The 20,642-nt window shown below is 39.3% G+C and overlaps 1 protein-coding gene across 11 annotated transcripts in view; it reads right to left on the reverse strand.

Annotated features, from left to right (window-relative positions):
* tjp1b (tight junction protein 1b) overlaps positions 1-20,642 on the reverse strand; it is a 79,017-nt gene that overhangs the window by 11,331 nt on the left and 47,044 nt on the right. For 6 of the 11 annotated variants that reach the window (XM_066669929.1, XM_066669928.1, XM_066669926.1 and 3 more), the window contains exons 4-12: positions 10,237-10,293; positions 7,986-8,110; positions 7,723-7,825; positions 7,166-7,499; positions 6,027-6,130; positions 5,591-5,759; positions 5,202-5,346; positions 3,497-3,624; positions 2,996-3,101 (exon numbers count right to left, since the gene is read on the reverse strand). In XM_066669929.1, the coding sequence (XP_066526026.1) occupies positions 2,996-3,101; positions 3,497-3,624; positions 5,202-5,346; positions 5,591-5,759; positions 6,027-6,130; positions 7,166-7,499; positions 7,723-7,825; positions 7,986-8,110; positions 10,237-10,293 (1,271 nt within the window). Of the gene's footprint in view, positions 1-2,995; positions 3,102-3,496; positions 3,625-5,201; positions 5,347-5,590; positions 5,760-6,026; positions 6,134-7,165; positions 7,500-7,722; positions 7,826-7,985; positions 8,111-10,236; positions 10,294-20,642 lie in introns of all 11 variants that reach the window. The other 5 variants (XM_066669924.1, XM_066669923.1, XM_066669922.1 and 2 more) reach the window with 1 other exon arrangement.

Raw genomic sequence — 20,642 nt, forward strand, 5'->3', positions numbered from 1 at the left:
CAAGATTCCTTATTACATTTTATAGCAAAACAGGAAGAAATAACACATTAGAGATGCACTGAGTAATTTCAGCCAAAAAAGTTAAATAATTTTTGTTAGTGCAGTGTGTATGAGTAGGGCGGCACGGTGGCGCAGCAGGTAGTGTTGCAGTCACACAGCTCCAGGGGCCTGGAGGTTGTGGGTTCGATTCACGCTCCGGGTGACTGTGTGTGAGGAGTTGGTGTGTTCTCCCCGTGTCCGCGGGGGTTTCCTCCGGGTGCTCCGGTTTCCTCCCACAGTCCAAAAACACACGTTGGTAGGTGGATTGGCGACTCAAAAGTGTCCGTAGGTGTGAGTGTGTGAGTGAATGTGTGTATCTGTGTTGCCCTGTGAAGGACTGGTGCCCCCTCCAGGGTGTATTCCCGCCTTGCGCCCAATGATTCCAGGTAGGCTCTGGACCCACCGCAACCCTGAACTGGACAAGCGGTTACAGATAATGAATGAATTAATGAAAAGTGTGTCTGAGAAGATATATTCTCTTTGAATTTTTACACCAACATTTTAATTCAGATGAATACTTGTCATCTTGCTTGATATGCAAAACACAGGAAATGAAGTAATTAGAAAAGACCTGATAGCACAACCAATTGTCCTGATAATAGAATCATAAACAATAGTGTCAAAAAGATAATTTTAATGTTTATTTAACAGGGACTAATTTTTCATTTCGTGTCAGCTTTGTTGGATTTTAATTAAGAATTAATTTTGGAGCATCACTACCAAACAAGTATCTAACCTGGTAACAAAACACCAAAAAAATGTGTAAGGAGACTCAGCAACTACTGTTGTCTGAGGAAACTGAGAATGTCTACCAATTTACCAAGATAATTTATTAATTTTTTCTTCTTTCATATAATTTGCTGCAACTTTCTCTGGGTGGAACCTACACATCAGGAATTTAATTGTATTCCTGGGTTGCAGCTGTCATTACAGTAGCTGGCATATTGGGGACCAACTCATTACTCATACACACAACTCAAATATAAACTGTGATATTTAAATTGTATTATTGTTTCTGTCAACACTAGAAGCCCACATTTAGACTTTAAAATGAAAACAATAGAAAATAAAATTCAAGAAATTCACATATAGATCCCCAAGCCATTTTTTGTGCCACGTTTGTAAACAGTAAATTTGTCTGTGTCAGTCAGTAAAGGAGCTCAGGCTGCGTCCCAAAGCTGTGCCATCCTCTCTACACAACGCACATCACAGATAATACAACTAAAACAGACCGTAAAAAGGCGCTAATTCCACAATGAAACTTGACCCCAGTACCACAGTAAAAATGATTTTCGACATACAGCACAACACTATGTGAGTACACAAACGATTTATGACCAATTGTGCCCTACAGATGGCATAGGGAGACGTTTAGAAATGAGCCTCAGCTTTGCGATGGGATGGAAACCACTCTCACTGATCACTCACACTTTCAGACAAGGAGAATTACTTTATTAAACTTTAACCCAAACCAGAGAAATAGGTTAGGCAGGCAGTCGTGATAAAACATTATCCACCAAGAATCTGTTCCACTCTCAGAGCACAGGGACAGTGGGATCAGATTATTCACACTGTAAACAGGGAGAAAAGACAAAGGAATATGTAGCTTGTATCTGTAGTCTCTTACACACTTAAAAAAAACCCACAACAACTGTACTATGATTAATCTTGCTTGTGGTCTGTGCATTAATTTGACTCTCACAAACTTACTCTGGGCAGTGATTTAAATTGTGTCATGAATCCAGTTCTGGATCGATCTAGCTCGAAAACGGCTTCGCTTTCTAAAATAGTGAGCTTTTGGATTCTGTTACTTGTGTTGACTATTTGGCCATAGTTATATCTGATCATGCTTCAAAACAAATAGATATGAAGTTTGTTCCCCCCCACCCCCCATTGGCACTTGATCCCTCAGCTTCTTATAAAGGAATCTTTTTGCTCTAAGATTTCAGACACCACTGACCACTTTTTTTTTGACCATCAACAGATCAAATTTGATTTCAAAGGCAACATTATGGGAATCACTGAAAGCTGTGCTTTAGGGAGAGATAATCTCATTTTCCTCATATAAAAACTAAATTAGACTAATACAAAAGGAGGAAATCTCTAAATCAATACTTCATTTATATAGAACTATTTTTGTAAAACTTTCTACTGAATTGCTGAAATCACAAACACGATCAACCGGAATTTAACCTGCTTGCTACAGAAAAAGCTAAAACTCATTTGGCACATGCATGGCCTAATATATGAATTCGGTGACCTTGGCAGTCGGCTACTGGCCCATCAAATGAGGAGGTTTACTGCTTCTAGATTAATATCCCAGATTAAAAATTCATTAGATAATACAGTAACTCACACCCAGGACATTAACAATATCTTTGTCAACTACTACGCTTCACTTTATTCCTGTGAATGCCACCCTAACAGACATTATGCACTCTTTTTTGGATAAATTAAAACTGGCCAGTTTAGACCCTAGCATTTTGCAGAACCTAGAGTATCCCATCACCCTAGAGGAAATTGTAGAAGCAATCTACTCTATGAATAGTCGAAAAACACCAGGCCCTTATTTGGCATAGAGTTCTATCAAAACTTTAAAGAAAAAATACCCACTCTTCTCCTGGAGGTGTTTGAGGAAGCACTAGATAATAGTTATTACCCCCAACTTTTACTCATTTGTAAACTTAGTTTACATATACATTTACAGGTTGAAGACCAGGGAGGGGGTGCCTGTCATTTAAGGTTTGGGGAATGTATGTTATTGTAATATTCAAAATTATCAATAAAAAGAAGGGGGAAGAAATAAAAATGACATCACTGTAACCCATGAACAAATCCCTGTAACTGTTTATATGACAATGATGTTGTTAATCAAGCAATGTCATCAGACACCTAAAAAAAGCATACACACAACTGAAAAATATCCTATATTTTAATAATATAGACTTTTTTTTACCGAAGAATGCTGTCATCATGTGCAACACTGGGCACAGGAGCATCAGCAGGACTAACAGGTAAGTCCACATCAGGCTGACCAGGCTGGGCATACACAGGCTTTGGCTCTGTGGAGAGCAGTACACAGTATATAGTGTAAAAATCACAAATGGCAAAGGCACACATTAACAAACAATGGTAAGCACTCACACAGAGACACAGTCAGACACGATTATAAAGAAGTGGGTCCCCTGCTAACGGAGGTCAGACAGACACACAGTAGGATGCTGCCGGCAGGGAGACAGTGTCAAAACTGATCAACTCATGCTTATTGCCACTACTGCACATATACACTCCCTTGTATCATCTTCATTTTCAGCGGATTATATCTGCATACAAATGCTTTTGAAGAAAATTTATAGGAGAATAACAAGCATGTGAAACTCATGTAATGTCATTTAAATGCCCTAACTGCAATAAGCTACACAGACAGGTGAAGCTGGGTATTTTCTTGAACTCTGACCTGGTAGAGGAGGAAGCTGTTTTTCTTCTCTGGTCACAGCCTGTTCCAGCATTTTAGGCGTTTCCTCCACCATTTTAGCAGGCACAGGAAGTGGCTTTGAGATTCGCTCCTCGTCACGACTTCTGTGACTACAAACACAAAGACAAGCTTTTGAGTCAAACTCTGTCACACTGAGAACAACACAGGGTGAGAGAGTTAGTGTGTTATTCTCAATAAACCAAGGTCATCTTCTGCATATAGCATCTATGGTACCAAGTTCAGAACACATACAGGTGTATTCAGATAAAACCAAAACATAGCCATAAGCAAGACTAACTACACAGGGGGGCGTAAAGAACCACCCAAGAATAAGACAATATATGTAATTATTAATGTAGGCTGCTTGGCCTGCCAGGCAGTCAAAATAAAAAGCACATGCATTTTCCTTGCTATCAAACCTAGGCACACAACCAATAAAGCACTGTTTGCATCAAAAGACAATAAACAAGCAAAAAAAATAAAAACGAGAGAGAGAGAGAGAGAGAGAGAGAGAGAGAGAGAGAGAGAGAGAGAGATAGATATGGCATGGCTGGGGCAGTTTGGTAGTCTTGAAGGTCACAGCTGTGTTTTGCTGCTCCTTTGTTGGGCTATATTTAGACAAGCCCTTCTGATCTGGAGTGATGGCAAAAGAGGGAGAGACTAACTCCAGGTGCAGTGTGTACTCTGTACCTGATTGTTAAACGAGAAAGCACCCTGAAAAAAAATGTGCACACAGGCACAGAAATTCAGTGTGTCCATTCAGTGACCTTTAATGTCAGAGTGACCAGAAAGGGAGGGGTTGCTTACAAACTGCACAAACATAGCTCTCTTTCCTCCATTCCTCCTTCCTCTCTCAGTGCAGTCAGACATCACATAGTCCTACTTTATTTCGTGACACTGATGAATATCCTTGCCAGTAATTATAGTGTGGCTCAGTAAAAAACAAACAAACAAATAAACAAAAAACACTAGTGACATTACGAGTGTGTAGTAAAACACACTACTATACCTCACAGTAATAAAGCCTTAAATTATGGACACTATGACTGATTAAAAATAGACAAAATGAAACGTATAAGGAGATGCTGGAATGTAGTGTTGCACATTAGCATAAATGAAATTTGTCTTGCAAAGATAAAAATTAGCTGGCTCAGATCTGTGTACAGGATGGTTTTAATTATGAGAGCAGTGTAGCACATGTAGTTAGTGGACATTTCTACAGGGATAGAAACATCCCTTGGCATATAAGCAGTCAGAGAGGAGAAATGAGAGAGGGGTGATGATGATGATGATGATGATGATGCAAACCCTTTAATCAAACAGTTTTTTCAAGCTTTCATGGAGAAATATCACAATAACACACTTAGTGCAGCAGAAATACTGCTAACGCTATTGCAGACTTATGAAAATTCTACAAATTTATATTAAACTGACAAATGTAGGAAGTGGAGACGTGATGACATCCAGTGGCCAGTGGAGTGAGATCAACAACATTTACAATGCATGCTATGTTTAAAAAAAAATTGAAAGAAACCAAAGCTGAACTTCATGCAGTTTTATAAACTCAGGCAGAGAGAAAAAGAGAATTAGAAAAACAAGGCAGAGACTGGGGAAAGGGGGAAAAAAGAAGGAAAAGAAGGGAGGGGAAAAAAAGAGTGGGGAAAAAAAATGAAAAGAGTGTACAGACCTGCCATTGCTTATTTGAGGGGGGGAATGTCTGGAATGATCAGAGGGCTCCGAGCGCCGATCCGGGGAGCGAGATCGACTGCTTCTCTTTCTGTCATGGGATCGGTTTGAGTGGTCAGATGCTACTGAATGGATATCCGAAATATCTGTAACATAAGGACATAAGGAATACTTTCATTTCATGAGACAAAACACTGCATGATACACTCCACACAATGCAGACAAATGATTCATGAGTTTTAAATTTAGATGTCATCAATATAAAAAACAAAACAAATACAAAAATAACTGAACACAATCTACAGTACTGTAATCAAGGTATGATTCTTGGTATGGTGTTATGCAAAAGTTAAAAAAAACAAAACAAAAAAAAACCCCATCAATACTTACCATCTCTATCAGAAGCGTTGGCAGATGGAATGCTGTCATCCAGGTCAGGGATGTTCAGCAGGGTGGCTCTCTCATCCCTCTGCACCACCATCTTCAGTTTGCCCTTAGATCTTTCAATCAACTTTTTGGCATCTATCAGAGACAGGTTCTCTGTCACTGTGCCATTTATCTAAAAGCATGAGTTAAGAGGTCATTAGGGCAATGTTTACACTCGCAAAGCATTTTTGGGGAAAACAACATTAAATGTATTCCATTAATCATAATTTAACTCAAAGTAAAATTATTAACACTCCATCCCATCTCAACCTGGCCTGACAGTATCTATCCCTTTCTAATGTTCTTTCACCATTCTTATTTCATCTTTTCTGTTGTCTTCCATTTTTCTGTTCTTTAATCTTTTGCAAGTTTCTATTTCAGGGCAGTCCTGCTCTCTCACCTTCAGCACAACATCTCCTTCCTGGATGTTGCCGTCCCTGGCTGCCAGGCTCTCAGGGGAGATATCCTTCACGAAGATGTGGCTGGCCAGGCGAAGGCCATATTCTGCTTGTAAAAGTGAAGAGCAGCAATATGCAAATACAATGTTAGCATATAAGTTTTGTATCTGCATACAACTGTACCTATTTGCAAAGCTTGTCACAATCCAAAAATTGCATGTGATGATTAAGTGCCTTATAAACAAATGTGTGCGAGGTGCATGTTAATGTATAAAGTACACAAATTGGCCGATGAGCTGGCTCACTTTCCAGCTGTCTGACGACCAACTGAGCACAAGTTCAAATGTACTTTACCCAATGTACATTTACCCTCTTCAGGGGTTAAAATGTTTACATAAGACCTATTACATAATTTCAAAATAATATTTGGGACTAATATATTTCAGGTTTGATTACAAATTTCCAATGGATAAAAAACTTCAAATAAACCGTGTCTGTATTTTGATGTTTTGTCTTTAGATTGCTTAACCATAGCCATATGAAATCCATTTTATTTTTCAGCTTCAAAATTCAACGGGAAACCAAGAATCTTCTAAAAAATTACCTCAATGTCTGAAATCTATCAGGCTGTTGTATGTAAACTAGTAACCCACTGAAAAAATCTGATTGATCTGAGTGAAATAAAGGCATGGTTACATGAATATGAGTTTGAAAGACTTAAGCCTACGTGTATAAATATATGGCCTCATCTGTATATATTTTAAAAACACTTGAAATTTCACTGTATATAAATGAAGCATGATAGGATGGTGTTTACATAATGGCTATGTAAGGAGACAATCATCTTGTAATATGGCTTTGATTAGTAGTAATAATAAAAAAAAAAATACTATAACAATACAGAAAATATTGTGAATAGAATTATTCTAGCAGTGATACAACTCTACAGAAGAAACTGATGGCTGCACAAATAGGTAGGGGATGAGGGAGAAGAGCCACAGGCGGCATTAGGAACTAGCTGGAAAAAATATATATATAATATGCAAATATAAGTGGTGTTAACTGATCAAAAACACCATGGTTTGTTTTAGAAGAAGTCTTTAGGAGAATCTTGCTGACAGTTTGACAGGGTGAAGCTAACCTTCATTCTTGCGGGACTTGACAAGGGTGACTTTGGCTGGGCGCGGAGGAACGTTGGAGGACACAGAGTGGCGATCGGAGCGTGGGGAGAGACTTCTCTCTCTGGAGCCGCTGCGCTCTCTGTCCCGCTCCCTCCTCCCGCCCAGTCGCTCACCTCTGCCACTCCGCCGGCCTGTGGCACCACCACCACTGTATGCACTGGGCCCACTCCTTCCACTCCGCACTTCATAAATCTCATCCTCATAGCTGTCATCGTCTTCATCATGCTCTGACATGGTTTCCCTCTCTCCATGACGCCCCATTGGGATTTGGACCTTCCTTTTCCGTCTGATGGTCTAAGAGAGCAGAAAAGCATTTCTTCTAACGCAAATCTAACCTCACAAATGTTCAGATTATTGTGTCAGCTGTCCTTAATCTGGTCCTTTACAACAACTCCTAAACATATTTCATAATGCCCAGGGGTCTTGCATATGATTTTGTAGGACTAGTTAGAACTGATAAACAATACTGTACATATGTCAGCGTACAATCACTGAATGGACATAAAATCTAACTTACGATTTTTGCATTCTTTCCACTTTTCCGAAGCTGCTGCACTGCATATGCATGCTCAACATTATCCATGGAGACTGCGTTGACCATCACAACTCTGTCATTCTCCCTGTAAGGGCATGGCAGATCGTCAGCAAAAGTGTCAGTCACACTCAATTCAACAACAAGCAGCACTGACAAAAGCTTAGATCAGCAATCCTTCCATGTATCTTTACAAATGAAGAAAGGGCATGCCAGAAAATAAGAATTAGTGGAGAAGGATGTCTTACTGCAGGAGTCCCTCCGCTGGTCCTCCTTTCAGCACATCAGAGATGACAATGGAGGTCTCTCCACTCTGAAAGTGTGGGTTATCCCTCCCACCTGAGATAGCGATTCCAAATCCAAAACCTGGTGCCTGGAGGGGGAAAGAAACTAATGTAATTACTATAAGGCAGATATAAAAACAGACCTGAACAGATGATCAAAGACAAAAAAGAAATAAAAATCTATAATTCCATCTATATTTTGTAAACATGCACAACTTAAGCTTATTGTCTGCACAGAGTAAGAAGGTGGAGAGAAAGTAAAAATGGAAAGCAATAAAGAGATTAAAATGGAGAAATGAGACAGGGGCTTAAGAGATAAATGAGGGGAGGTGATGGTCAAAAAGATAGAGTGAAAGGGCAGAGAAGAACACAGAGAGGAAAAGATCTTATCACACAAGGTGTGGGAAAGAAACAAAAGTGAGGATACTGCTGTCAGAAGTATTCTATTTTTCTGAAGTCAATTAATCCAAATATAATTAGAATATCATGAAAAACACACAGAATGATATATTTTTTAATTTGATGATATCTGACAACTAATGAAAACCCCAAATTCAGTATCTCAGAAAATTAGAATAATACTTAAGACCAATTAAAAAAATTAATAAAAGTAAAAGTATTTTTATAAATGCTGGCCAACTGAAAACTATGAGCATGTGCAGCACTCAATGGTTAGTTGGGGCTCCTTTTGCCTGAATTACTGCAGCAATGCAGCGTGGCCTAGAGTCGATCAGTCTGTGGCACTGCTCAGGTGTTATATGAGAGCCCAGGTTGCTCTGATACTGGCTTTCAGCTCTTCTGCATTGTTTGGTCTGGCATATTGGGTCTTCCTCTTCACAATATCCCATAGATTTTCTATGGGGTTATAGTCAGGCAAGTTTGCTGGTCAATTAAGAACAGGGATACTATGGTACTTAAACCAGGTACTGGTAGCTTTGGCACTGTGCGCAGGTGCCAGGTCCTGTTGGAAAATGAAATTTGCATCTCCATAAAGTTGGTCAGCAGCAGGAAGCATGAAGTGCTCTAAAACTTCCTGGTAGACAGCTGTGTGGACTTCAGAAAACACAGTGGACCAACACCAGCAGATGACATGGCACCCCAAACCATCACTGACTGTGGAAACTTTACACTGGACCTCAAGCAACATGGATTCTGTGCCTCTCCTCTCTTCCTCCAGACTCTGGGACCTTGATTTCCACAGAAAATGCTAAATTTACTTTCATCAGAGAACATAACTTTGGACCATTCAGCAGCAGTCCAGTCCTTATTTAAAAAGTGAGACACTTCTGACGCTATCTCCCGTTCAAATGTGGCTTGACACAAGGAACGCGATGCTGAATCCCATGTCTTGCATATGTCTGTGTGTGGTGGTTCTTGAAGCAGACTCCAGCTGCAGTCCAGTCTTTGTGAATCTCCCCCACATTTTTGAATGGGTTTTGTTTCACAACCCTCTCCAGGGTGCGGTTATCCTTATTGCTTGTACACTTCTTTCTACCACATCTTTTCCTTCCCTTTGCCTCTCTATGAATGTGCTTGGACACAGAGCTCTGTGAACAGCCAGCCTCTTTAGCAATGACCTTTTGTGCCTTGCTCTGCTTGTGTAAGGTGTCAATAATCGTCTTTTGGACAACTGTCAAGTCAGCAGTCTTTCCCATGATTGTGTAGCCTAAAGAACTGGAAAGACCGACTAATAAAGGCCTTTGCAGGTGTTTTGAGTTAATTATTTGATTAGAGTGTGACACCAGGTGTCTTAAATATTGAACATTTTCACAATATTCAAATTTGGGTATTTGTCAGTTATAATCATCAAATTAAAAGTAATAAAACACTTGAAATATATCAGTCTGTGTGTAATGAATGAGTAATATATACAAGTTTTACTTTTTAAATAGAATTACTTAAATAAATCAACTTTTTCATGATATTCTAACTTTATGACCAGCACCTGTATATGAGCTAACAATAAAGCCAGTGATTTACTTGTGTCAAAACATAGCAGGACTGAAAATAGATATTAACTCTTGGTAAAAACTTGTCAAAAAGTGGGGAAACAGCGTTTTTTACGATGAAGATTTTTAAGACACTCAATCACTACTTTTTACCAGGGAACTCCAATAGGTCTTAAGGCTTTGAACACTTCAGTTAATAAATGTAATTGAATATTCAGTGTAGCGCAAAAAAATCTAGTTAAGAAAAAGAATGCAACAGTACTCACCCTGTGTAGAGTTACTGTGTGCTGTTCCCATATTACTGTCTCCTCCATTGCTGCACTCTGCAAGGGAGAATGAGAAAAAACAGTGAGATAAACATCCACTTTAGTATCAGGTTTTACATATACCCCGTGGTGATTGAATGCACTGTGCAAAAATACAAAATTCATTATCAGTATAGTATCAACATTAATTTAAACAAATGCTTGTTTTCCAAAGGCACCTACATAAATAAGGCACAATGCATAAATATTTCTCCAGAGCCTAAATGTTGTGCTGGTGAGAACAGTAAAATCTTTAGAAGCTGAGTATACTATCTATACCACAACTGATATCTCAGAAGAAGAGAGGTTATGCTCATAATGTTCAAGAACCACCTGATGTATGAGAATTATTAATAGAGCTATACATTTATTTGCATATCATTACTTGCACCAATTGCCCCTTTAAATACACCAGCAGAGCTGACTAGCACATGAATCCATCTGTCCATCAGTCTGGAGGTTTATAGGAACAGAAGTTTTATTTGATTCTTCCCACACATGCTAAGCTGAATCAAATAAATGGGCGTGAGGGTGATTCAGTTCATTAATGAGGATAACTTCTGCAGAAAATAAGGCCCGTAAACAGCCAAATGATATGTCGGTTTAGAATGTTCCAGTGAGAATGAAGGGCAGAGGTTTGGACATCTCTGCTAGAGTGAGTATTCTATTCATACAGTCACATCTGCAGAAAGAGGCCACTAAGGAAATGTATAAAAGATGAGCTAGTGTCATTTTGGTCAGACCTGGAGGCTGCATCTGGCAGGATATCCACACACAAAGGGGCGTTTAACATACCCTTCATACACATACACACCTAAAAATAGCCATCCTTCAGAACGTCATATTTTTTTCTCATATGTGATTTTTTTTTAAAAAGGTTATCTGAGTTCAGGCAAGGTGAATGCTACCAAATATATTTGCGAGACATCTAGCATTTTAATTAAAAATGTCTTTGTGCAAGTACATCATAATTGCATTCTTGTGTGTGCAAAGACAAGACGCATTTTGAGACTGGTGCTAAAAGAAACAGGGTTCTAGATAGAATAAACACACAAGCAACAACAAATAAATGCTGACAGAAATTTCTTGTTGTCTTATGTCTTGCAGGTATAAATGCATTTGTATACGATGATTACCAAAGATAAGGGGTTTGGGGGAGGTGTCTTTTTCGGGAAACTAAACTTAATGAATTCCTCTGTTATTGTTTAATAACTTTAATGCTAAAGGAGAAAGTACAACTGCATCACCTAGCACAGAAACAATCCAACAATCATGTCTGAAAGAAACATGAGAGCAGAACCAACTGGCCATTTAAGTCTGTGAGAGGGCTATAACCAAGAGTCTATTAGCCTCACATGACTGGGACTTATGAGTGATGAGATTCCAGACATTAGGCAAGGCAAGGCAAGGCAAGTTTATTTATAGAGCACCTTTCATACAGAAGCAATTCAAAGTGCTTTACAGAAAAAGAAATTACATTAAAAGCCAGAGTAAAATCATAAATTCCAATAAGACAATTACATAAAAAGAGTAAAATGATTAAAATGATTAAAACAATTTAAAATGACAAATAAATGAAAAGAAATAAAAGAAATAAAATGCCGTTACAGAAAAGTGCAGAATATTTTAAACTGAGCTGTAAGCCTGCTCAAACAAGAGAGTTTTAAGTCTTGATTTAAATGTGTCTAACGTTGGGGCACTTCTAATATTCTCAGACAGCTGGTTCCATTTAAAAGTGGCATAGTAGCTAAATGCTGCCTCTCCATGTTTAGTTTTGACCCGAGGCAGGACTAACTGACTAGTTCCTAAAGATCTGAGATCTCTGCTCGGCTCATATCTCTGTAGCAGATCTGATAAATACGCTGGTCCTACCCCATTGAGACATTTATAAACCAGTAATAACACCTTAAAGTCTATTCTATAACAGACTGGTATCCAGTGTAAGGATTTGAGGATGGGGGTGATATGATCTCTTCTTTTGCTCCGAGTGAGAACTCTGGCAGCTGCATTTTGAATCAGCTGAAGCTGTTTAATGGTCTTTTTTGGAAGTCCAGCTAAGAGACCATTACAGTAATCAATCCTGCTAGAAATAAAAGCATGGATAAGTTTCTCTAGGTCTGGTTTAGTCAGAAAATCTCTAATCTTACTGATGTTCTTAAGATGGTAAAATGCTGATCTAGTAACCGCTTTAATATGACTACTAAAACTGAGATCTGAGTCCATTGATACACCAAGGTTGCGAGCCAGTTCTTTAGATTTGAGGGCTCTCGAGTCCAGATACGTAGCCAATCTTTGTCTCTCAGTGCTATTCCCAAATAGTATAATCTCAGTTTTATCTTTATTCAGCTGCAGAAAATTGTGTCCCATCCAGTTTGTGATGTGTTCAAGGCACTTGCTTAATAAGTCAACTGGGCCAGAGTCGTTTGGGGACAGGGCCATGTAAATCTGAGTATCATCTGCATAGCTGTGATAGGACAGCCCATAGTTCTGTAGAATCTGGCCAAGAGGAAGCATATATAAATTAAATAAAAGTGGACCAAGAATAGAGCCCTGGGGGACACCACAGGTTACTGGCATGTTCTCTGAAATATTATTTTCTATTTCTACAAAGTAGTTCCTGCCTTCCAGGTAAGAAATGAACCACTTCAGGACTGTTCCTGAGAGTCCAACCCAGTTTGCGAGTCTATCTATAAGAATCTTATGGTCAATGGTATCAAAGGCAGCACTAAGGTCAAGAAGTAATAGAAGAGATACCTTTCCAGCCTCTGTATTTAAGCGGATGTCATTAATTACCTTGATTAGAGCAGTCTCAGTGCTGTGATTAGACCGGAACCCGGACTGGAATTTGTCTAGGCTACTGTTTATGGACAAGAAACCAGTGATTTGCCTGAAAACTATTTTCTCAATGATTTTGCCCATGAACGGTAGATTAGAAATTGGCCTGTAGTTACTTATCAGAGAAGATTCTAAATTTTTCTTTTTTAGAAGAGGCTTTACAACTGCAGTTTTTAGTGAGCTCGGAAAAACCCCCGACATGAGTGAGGTGTTTACAATGTGGAGTATGTCTGGTGCTATAGTGTGAAACACACTCTTTAAAAAATTGGTTGGTAGTGTGTCAAGACTGCAAGTGGATGATTTGAGATGATTAACTGTGTCAGTTAAAATATTACTATCAACAGTACCGAACTCTGACATTTTAACTAAGGAGTTTTTATGAGGTGATGGAGAGGGTACAGACTCATTGTTGGATATAGATGTACTAATCGCTTGTCTGATATTCTGGATTTTAGTGTTAAAAAAGAATGCAAACTCATTACATCTCTCAGTTGATACTAATTCAGGGGCCATTGGTGTGGGTGAGTTAGTAAGTCTGTCGACCACGGTGAAGAGGATTTTGCTGTTGTTAGTGTTATTGTTGATGATACTAGAGAAATAGGATTGTCGTGTTTTGCATATTGTCGCGTTGTATTGACGTAGCCTATCTTTGTAGATTTCTTTGTGAATATGAAGACTTGTTTTACGCCATCTGCGTTCTGCCTTGCGACACTCCCTCTTTTGGATTTGAACAACAGAAGCATTTCTCCATGGTGCTTTCTGTTTGCAAGACAAGGCCTTCATTTTAACTGGCGCAATCTCATCCATTACACTGACAATTTTTGTATTAAAACTATTCAGCAAATCATCAACAGAGTTGGATCGTTCACATGGTGTAGTGCACAATTTACTCATGAAAAGTGTAGCTGTGCAGTCCTTTATAATCCTTTTCTTGACACAAACTCTTCTATCTCTGATGACTGGTGAGGCCCACATATCAAAGAACACACAGTAGTGATCTGACAGTGCGACGTCCTTCACAGTCACTGATATGTTGAGACTCTTTGAGATAACAATATCCAGCGTGTGACCATGACAATGAGTACTCCCTGTAACATGCTGTGAAAGACCAAAAGAGTCCAATATGGCAAGTAGTTCCTTGGCAAAACAGTCCTTGGGATTGTCGATATGTATGTTAAAGTCACCAGCAATAACAAAATGGTCAAAGTCTGTAGAAATAAAGGACAGCATCTCTGTAAATTCATCAATAAAATTAGTGCTGTACTTCGGAGGCCTGTAGACAGTTACTAGTAATATCTGTGGTGTCCCTTTCAAAACTACACAGAGATTCTCAAATGTTGTGAAGTCTCCAAATGATAACTGCTTGCACTGAAAAGAACCATGGAACAAAGCAGCTAGACCTCCACCTTTTCTGCTGGCACGAGATGCATTTAAAAAATGAAAATCTGGAGGAGCCGACTCCAATAAAACAGTTGCAGCACTACATTCATTTAGCCAAGTCTCAGTTAAAAGTATAAAATCAAGCCCATGTGCTGTAATAAAATCATTAATTAAGTGTGATTTGTTTGTGAGAGATCTGATATTTAGAAGAGCTAACTTAGTAACTTGTGCACTTTGCCACAGAATCTCTGTTTCACATTTTATTTGCTGTAGATTGGCTACATTCACAGAATCTGACCTGAACTCTCTGTTCTTTCTCTCTCTGATAAGTACTGGAATGGGAGAGATTACAGGCATCAAAGGTCCAAGCTTGTTTTGAAAACATGTACTGCTGACATCATCACTGCAGCAGCCAGGACCCGAAAAACATCACTTTTCTTTGCCCTTATCAGCTGACGAAGCTGTGTGAAGCTCCTGCTGGCGATGGGGCCGTGAGCGAAGCTGCCTTTCCGGGGGTTGAGGAGCTTGTCTTTTCCGTTGAGGTGCTCTAGGTGGTGATGGAGTGTGATTATTCTTAGGGGACAGTCTGGGGGACTGCAGTGGAGAAGTGGCAGTAGATGATGGTGGAGTAGAAGCTGGGGTGGTTCTTCTTTGCACCTGAGGGCTGGCTGACAGGGAAAGTGACAGCCTTGTCCCAGCCGAAACCAGCTTCTCCATGGCTGCTGGGAGGTTCAGGTGGGGTGATGTGGGGGGGGAGATAGAGGACAAGGAGGATTCCTCTTGGGGTTTTGGTGTCTCTGGCAGCTGATAGAGTTGGTCATTGCCACTCATGTCCAGTGTCTGCTGCTCCCTCAGGTCGTCCTCAGTGGAGAGAGGATGTTCCGGCTCTGACATGGTGTCATCAGCTTGTACAGGAGAGTTCCTGGATGTTGATGCTGATGCGCCACCCCCAAGAGAAGTAGATAGATTGCACACTGAGAAAATGAGATTGTCTGTCAGAAGTTTAACACCCCTCTTGTTTGTGTGCAGTCCGTCTCTCCTAAAAAGTTCTCTCTTCCCAAAAAACAAGTTAAAATTGTCAATGAAGTTCAGTCCATTTGACCTGCAGCTGTTCTGTAGCCATGTGTTTAATCCCAGTAACCTTGAGAACATATTGGTGCCTCCTGCAGGTAGAGGTCCACTGATGAAAAATTGTATGTTGAACCTACTGAGTGTGTTAATGAGGTCATTAAAGTCTCTTTTTAAAACTTCAGACTCCTGCTTGATAGTGTCATTCTTTCCAACGTGTACAATAATCCTCTTCACATTGGTGTACTCAGCCAGTACAGCTGGAAACTTTGCAGTAAGTTCAGGCACGGTGATGTTTGGCTCGCATCTCACTATGAGTTTTGGGTTTGTTACCCCATTAACAGTGTCATCTCCAAAGATCAGGGTGTCTGCAGTAGGTTTGTTAGAGTTTTGAGACTGACTGACACTTCTGGCACTTTCTGTGCTGTGTTCACTGCGTTTGTGATTCTCACGAAGGGCATGCAGTGGTTCAAACCTGTTTTTCAGCTGCAGTGAATAAGACCGGTTTTCTGGTTTGGGTCTGTGCTGTGCTCTCTCAGCAGCAGTGTTAGGTTTAGCAGCTGAAATCCCTGGACCAGCTGTGGTACCAGGAGTAGAGGACGAGACTACAGAGCTATACAAAGCACGGCGCTTGGGTCTAGCTTCAATCTGCACCCATTGCCCGTCTCTAGTTGTACTCACAGCATTGTTGCCATTTACTCGATCCTCTGGTCTAGATCTGTGTCCCTCCACTGTCCGCTGCTCCGTTAGGTCCTCAGCCCACTGTCTGCTGCCCGTACTCCCACTCACTGTTACTCCTCGCGCAGGTCCGACATGCCAGTCCTTAAACTCTGATAACAGGTTCCGAAAATCCCTTTCCAAAGCTGACATTCTCTGTAGAAGTCCGTAGCAATTCTGACAGCACATGTGTTGAACAAAATGAAGAGGCATTTCACAAGTTTCTTCTACTGTAGCCTGATGAAATATCCTGGTTGTTGGAACAGTCCTGGTTCCTAGAGCAATCACACTACTTTAAAAAGTATCAAAAGCAGAAAATATCCAGTTTTGGCTTCGTAGTGCTGCTGATTTGTGTATATTTAAAAGCTCAGATACTCTATCACAGGAAAAACAAGTCGGTTTTGAAAAAATAAAAGGAAAGAAATAGAAGATAGCAGAGCTAAGCAGCAAAGCGTCTGAACGGCAAGGAAGCAGGAAGCAAGAGATTACTCTTCACAGTGAAAATAGATGGGTTCAATAAGCACCTTTTCTAACGAACATGCAATACTTTATTCCATTCCTCTGCATCTGACCTCAAACAATGACACAGCCAGTCTCATACGGCCTCGCAACTAAGACTCTACAACTTCATAAGATCTCTGCTGATTGACAGCAGGAAAACTAACGCAATAGTATCTCTTAAACACAGACTGATTACAATTTAAATGTTTATTGCTGTCTGTATAAGTATGGCAATTAAAAGCATTTTCTAAAATATTAAGCAAAGACTAGGCACACAGAATTTCAAATAATTCTATTGATTTCTTGCAGAATCAGTAAACAGTATGAGAAGCAGTGTTGTCATTACATGGGGCTTATAAAAGAAACTGAACAAGAAAGCATCCCTTCCAAATTATCCACTGCACTTTTACTCTTTCAGTCAGCTGCAGCTTTCTGTGTAGACAGCGCACTAGCCAAATGAGCTCATTCTGGGGACCATTAAAGCATAATGAACCATGAGAGATGGATTATTAATTAAAAAGAAAACTCAGCTCCAATTCAGCAGCATGATGGGAGCGAGAGAGTGTGAGTGTGAGAGAGAAAGAAAATGTGCTGAACAAGGGTACAATTACTGCAAACTCAACCTCTTCACCTGTGTTCTGAGGGAGAATAGGGCAGTGGTATTATTGATTAAGGATTACCGATATTGAAATTAAAATACGCTCATGACATAGCATAGTTGAATCTCATGCCTAAGGTGTAATTTACTATATTTGGAATGTATATTATTAGTATGTACCCATGTTTTTCTTCTGCACTTCTTAAGGAAGCCTGTTCTCAAGCCTGCTTTTTGAGAGCTGAATTTCAAAGTAGAGATAAGAGGAAAATGGTAAATATACACTCAAATTCATTCACTATTTCTTTACTATTTCTTTAAACAACACTAAATGTCAGTGTGGAACAATAGTTTAAGATTTCCAGCTAAACCTAAAATACAAAACAGCAGGGCAGTTATAACATTAATTAAAAATGGTAGATACTCTGCAATGTCATTAAAAAAATGATATATATATATAAAATCACACACACTTCCTGCAAATTACTTACAACTGAAAGTGTGGGAAAATATTTTATATTTATCTTAGTTATGCCATAAGCCACAGGTTATACCATACAACATTTACATTTACATTGTGTTTACTCTGGGTTTATATCAAGACTGTTAACAATTTTAATAACAATAAATAAATAGCCTTGGACATGTTCCCTAAAATATATAACTGGCGTAGCGTGGTGTACTTCTCTGGGTCAGGAATTAAATCCTAGTTTGTTATTCAGACACTCATTCATACAGTCTAAAGACTGTAGACTTGCCAATAATAGTTATTAAGAATTTATAATTAAATAAAAAATAAAATGCATGCCAAGTTCAGTAATAACAAACATAAGTCCAATACACTAAGAAACTATCACTAAATATTAAGTTTAATGAATATTCATAAATAGCATAAATTACTATCCAGGACTCTGCTTTAAAAGCTCTGTGGAGTGACAAAGGTAGGGTAAGCTATGAATAAGGATTTATGCCTTATGTCATGTCTTAAAGTGGAGTAGTGTTGTAAAAATGCTGATGCAATATGCTCTGCACCATTCAGTCAGAAGTGATTTTTTTTTACTCTCAGCTCAGCTAAAATACTTATGAGCTGGGCACGTGATTTCTGTTGGCACCAAGCCTTTCATATGAATTCTTTTGGAACAACTGAATCAACACACACACACACTCTCTCTCTCTATGCAGTCTTTATTGAGTGTTTCCTAGGAGACCAGCAGCTTTTTTGTGTGTGATCCAAAAACAGCTTTGTGAGCAGCTGTCCCCAGGAAAGTCACTCACTCTGTTGTTTCTAAGGCAGCCTTGTTGGAGTGTAGACGTTAGCATTTGTACTGCGGAGAATTGGAGAACACCAGATTGAGAAACTATGTTCTAATAACAACCCACAGCCGCCTGCACCACCAAGCTACAGGTGACAAAAATCCTTGATAAAAAAAACTCTAAAGGAGACTCAAGCTGGTTACACAGCCTCAGACATCTGCAGAATTTCAATCTCTCTATGAACACAAAGCACAACAAAATTTGCTGATGGGCATCCCTGTCAGACAGACATAGGCTATGAGAACACTGCAGCCTTGATCGGGATGTAGCCGTTACAGAAAATGGATATAGGAGTGACTGGATGTTACTTAGTAAACAACAATGAGAAAAACTTATCATGTCTGGTCTCAGATCTTGTGACAAAATGATTCAGAACTATGAATGGAAACTGCCATATAATTAAACATAATCCATGTTGATTATATGGTTGCTTGCTTTTCCTGGTACTGTCCTAGTCAATCCCCCAAACCTGCATCCTTATCACCACAAACAATGAGGCTACACAAGCAAATACAACTACAGCCTGAACATATGACTGGATACGGATCATTTATAGAATCTTAACATATAGATTTGTTGTCTCAGATTTACAATTTGGCTACTCCACTAATCAGATTTAAGAAACACCCCCTCTCCCACAATGTGAACGAGGAAATATTCTAAATAACTTAAAAAGATTACTGCTAGAAAGTGTAGCCTGCTGTAAAATATAAACATAAGCTTGAGATGTCTGGTGGTACTTTTTTCAGTATTTGAAAGTACATAATTTAAATGCCTGTATAATTCTGTTATAATCACATGCTAAAGAAAACATACAGGATTCAGTGATTCTATGCACCATTATTTGTTATAAACATTACTTTAAATATGCATTATTACATAACCCAATATGAAATATTAATCGTTACACATTTCCGTGTCAGTCCATCAAACCCAAAACAAAACAAAAATACTGCAAATGAGGCATGTCACCATATTCTCAAAGTACATCTGCTAATGAGCAACATGAATGCTTCAGGTATCTCTGCCAAACACTGCTTATGGGTTGTAAGCCTCCATGTTACATATAAAGTGAGCAGATGTTTCTGGTCAGAATTAGTTTCACATTTCATGATGCAACTCCGTAGCTCCTTATAATACATGCCAATAGAGATTCCACACAGTAGGAAGGAGCCTGGCAGAAGCAGCAGCTGACAGCTCTCTACAGTAAGGGATCTGGAGCCTCAGACTGAAGCAGAGCCATTTGGGCCCACACACAGATGGATCAGACAGCTGAGCACAGCTCTAACGAGAGGATGGGCCAAAGCATTCACTGGGAAAGGCAGCTGCCCAAATCAACTCATCAATAAGAGAAAAGCTGAAGTGAGGAGGCGGAAGGGGTCATCACTGCAGCATATACAACCTGGAAACAGCTGTATAATTATAAGATACTGGTCTTATAAATAGGCTGCGTGTACATGCATGCCTTTTTTAAAATGAATACTGCCACAAAGAAACCTCTCCTCATTCAACCATAATGTAGAGGATTATATTAATGTTTGTGTTTTGGCTACCTGTCAAATAATGGGCAAAGAGATATGTAGCCATGTGCATTCTCACTTTTAAGCAATTAATGACGCCCTCATGGCAGGCCTCAGAGGAATCCCTTACTCCATAAAACGATGAAAGCCACACTCAGCTTTTTTTTAATTACATCAGCATCAACGATGAAGATGTCTTGAGTTGGGTTTATTGGACACGTTTGAAAAAAGTGTATGCATGACTAGGGCACTACAACTACAATGTGTGAAATATGTTTAACTTTTCATAATCATTACCAAGAGAGAATGAGATACGGCAAAGAAAGTGGTATTTAAAATGAGCTACAATTATATTATGAGAAAGAGCATGAGAGCCAGATATAGAGAGACTTTTTGTCGCTGGTGGGCTTCAATACAGTAGCATCATGAGACAGTGA

This window comes from Hoplias malabaricus, chromosome 4 (genome assembly GCF_029633855.1).
Source record: "Hoplias malabaricus isolate fHopMal1 chromosome 4, fHopMal1.hap1, whole genome shotgun sequence".
In the NCBI taxonomy this organism is placed as follows: domain Eukaryota; kingdom Metazoa; phylum Chordata; class Actinopteri; order Characiformes; family Erythrinidae; genus Hoplias; species Hoplias malabaricus.